The sequence below is a fragment of the Gekko japonicus genome, unplaced genomic scaffold (genome assembly GCF_001447785.1).
Source record: "Gekko japonicus isolate JY-2015 unplaced genomic scaffold, Gekko_japonicus_V1.1 scaffold1263, whole genome shotgun sequence".
NCBI lineage: Eukaryota > Metazoa > Chordata > Lepidosauria > Squamata > Gekkonidae > Gekko > Gekko japonicus.
This window is the reverse complement of record NW_015173165.1, coordinates 100,553-102,360: the sequence shown is the minus strand read 5'-3', so window position 1 is coordinate 102,360 and position 1,808 is coordinate 100,553. Positions and strand designations below refer to the sequence as shown.

The 1,808-nt window shown below is 48.1% G+C and overlaps 1 protein-coding gene across 1 annotated transcript in view; it reads left to right on the top strand.

The window, feature by feature from the left end:
• The window catches only part of ST3GAL4 (ST3 beta-galactoside alpha-2,3-sialyltransferase 4), a 235,157-nt gene extending 234,376 nt beyond the window's left edge, over nucleotides 1-781 (top strand). Inside the window, exon 13 of the mRNA XM_015422505.1 lies at nucleotides 613-781. Within this exon, the coding sequence (XP_015277991.1) occupies nucleotides 613-699 (87 nt within the window). The 3' untranslated portion in view covers nucleotides 700-781. The remainder of the gene's footprint in view (nucleotides 1-612) is intronic.
• The last annotated feature ends 1,027 nt before the right edge of the window (nucleotides 782-1,808 follow it).

The window sequence follows — 1,808 nt, the reverse complement described above, 5'->3', positions numbered from 1 at the left end:
GCATTAAAGCTGTGTGTGAGTGATTTGGCTACTGCCTAAATTAGTTTGCCCTGGAGCCATCCTTCCTCAGCTAAGATAAAAATGTGTGAGCCGGAGGCTAGAAAACTGTGAACTAGCTCACACTAACTCAGCTTAGAGGGAACACTGATGGTGACTAAAGGAAGTGTCCATATTCAGAGGCTGTCACTCTCTAAATACCAGTGCTAGGAAGCAAATGAGAGTGAAACCCTTGGCCTTTATGCCATGTTTGTTGGCTTTCCAGAGCAATTGGTTGGCTACCGTGTGAAACTGGTCTAGATGGACTACTGTGTTCCTGTGCTCCTGTTTTCTTAAGGGCTCAATAAACATACCTACCAGTGCTAGGAAGCAAATGAGAGTGAAGCCTTTATGCCATGTTTGTTGGCCCTCCAGAGAAATTGGTTGGCTAGCGTGTGAAACTGGTCTAGAGGACTACTGTGTTCCTGTGCTCCTGTGTTCTTAAGGGCTCAATAAACATACTTGCCCCATAGTGGCTGCTGCCACACGGATCTCTGTACTTGTAGGGTCCTTCCCATGTTTCAGGCCACAGTTACCTATGCTTCCTCCCCCCCCCCCCAATTGTCTGTCTTGCAGAGTTCGGAGCACAACGTCTCCCACGAAGCACTAGCAATAAAGAAGATGCTTGAAATGGGACTCATCAAGAACCTCACTTACTTCTGATGGGACGTGGACTGCAACTTCTGAGTTGACTGCTAGGCCAACAGGAGGTCCGCTGACATCCTTCCACCCACAGCTTTCCTTCCCCCTGCCTCTGACAGTGACTGCTGTGAAAATCTCACAACTTTGCTCTAAACTTCTGAGTTGACTGCTAGGCCAACAGGAGGTCCACCATGGCTGACATCCTTCCACCCACAGCTTTCTTTTCCCCTGCCTCTGACAGTGACTGCTGTGAAGATCTCACAACTTTGCTCTAGTGACATGCAGAACAGGGTGGAAAGCTGGGTCGGCAGCTAAGAACGGAAAGGATCCTGGAAAGTCGGACAATGGTAGTGGTAGAATTAGGTGATCTTGAGAGATTCTGCTATCTGTGGAGTCATCCTCTGTTGGACACTTGAGGGCTTTCCTCTGCGTTGAATGGAGGCTCTTGGGAGCCAAAGCTCCTGAAGTCTTCACTCCTGTGGCATGTATGCATCCTTTTGGGGGCCCGGCTTGGACCTGACTGTGGGCCTCTGGGGCAGTACAACAGAGACTTCCGTGGGATTTTCCTATCCCGGGACATGCTGCTACCTTAATCACTTTTGCCTTCCCACTCTGAGATGCAGTGGTGGCTGTTTACTAGGCTATTTAAGTTATAACTGTGTCAGGGTCTCTTGATGGAGCAGCAGGAGGCAACTGCAAGAGGATTATTGGCCGTCGGCCATCTTGTTCTCCCCCACCCCAGTTGAATCAAGATGTGATGAAACACAATGGCTCCCCCTGTGGTGGAAGAATCAGTGCTGTCCAGGAGAAAGCTGTTAGGGATGGGAATGGATGGTTTTGGTGTTGCCCACTTGTTTTCCCCCCAGCTATTATTTTTGAAGGATATAGCATACAGGGAGAACACCCTACAGTATTTTGATAGTGGTTTTTATACTAAAAACAATGAAGCTGGAATGAACATACTGGGTTCCTGGACTCTTGGCTTGAAAGAGAATCCCCCTTCTGTGAAGGGTGTGTGTGTGTCTGTATGCATGTGTGTGTGAGTGTGTATTTCTTTGTGTCCAGCCTAGTATCCCAAGTCTGTTCTTGGGAAGAACCTTCTAATTATAAGTTGTAGGATATTTTGTTTC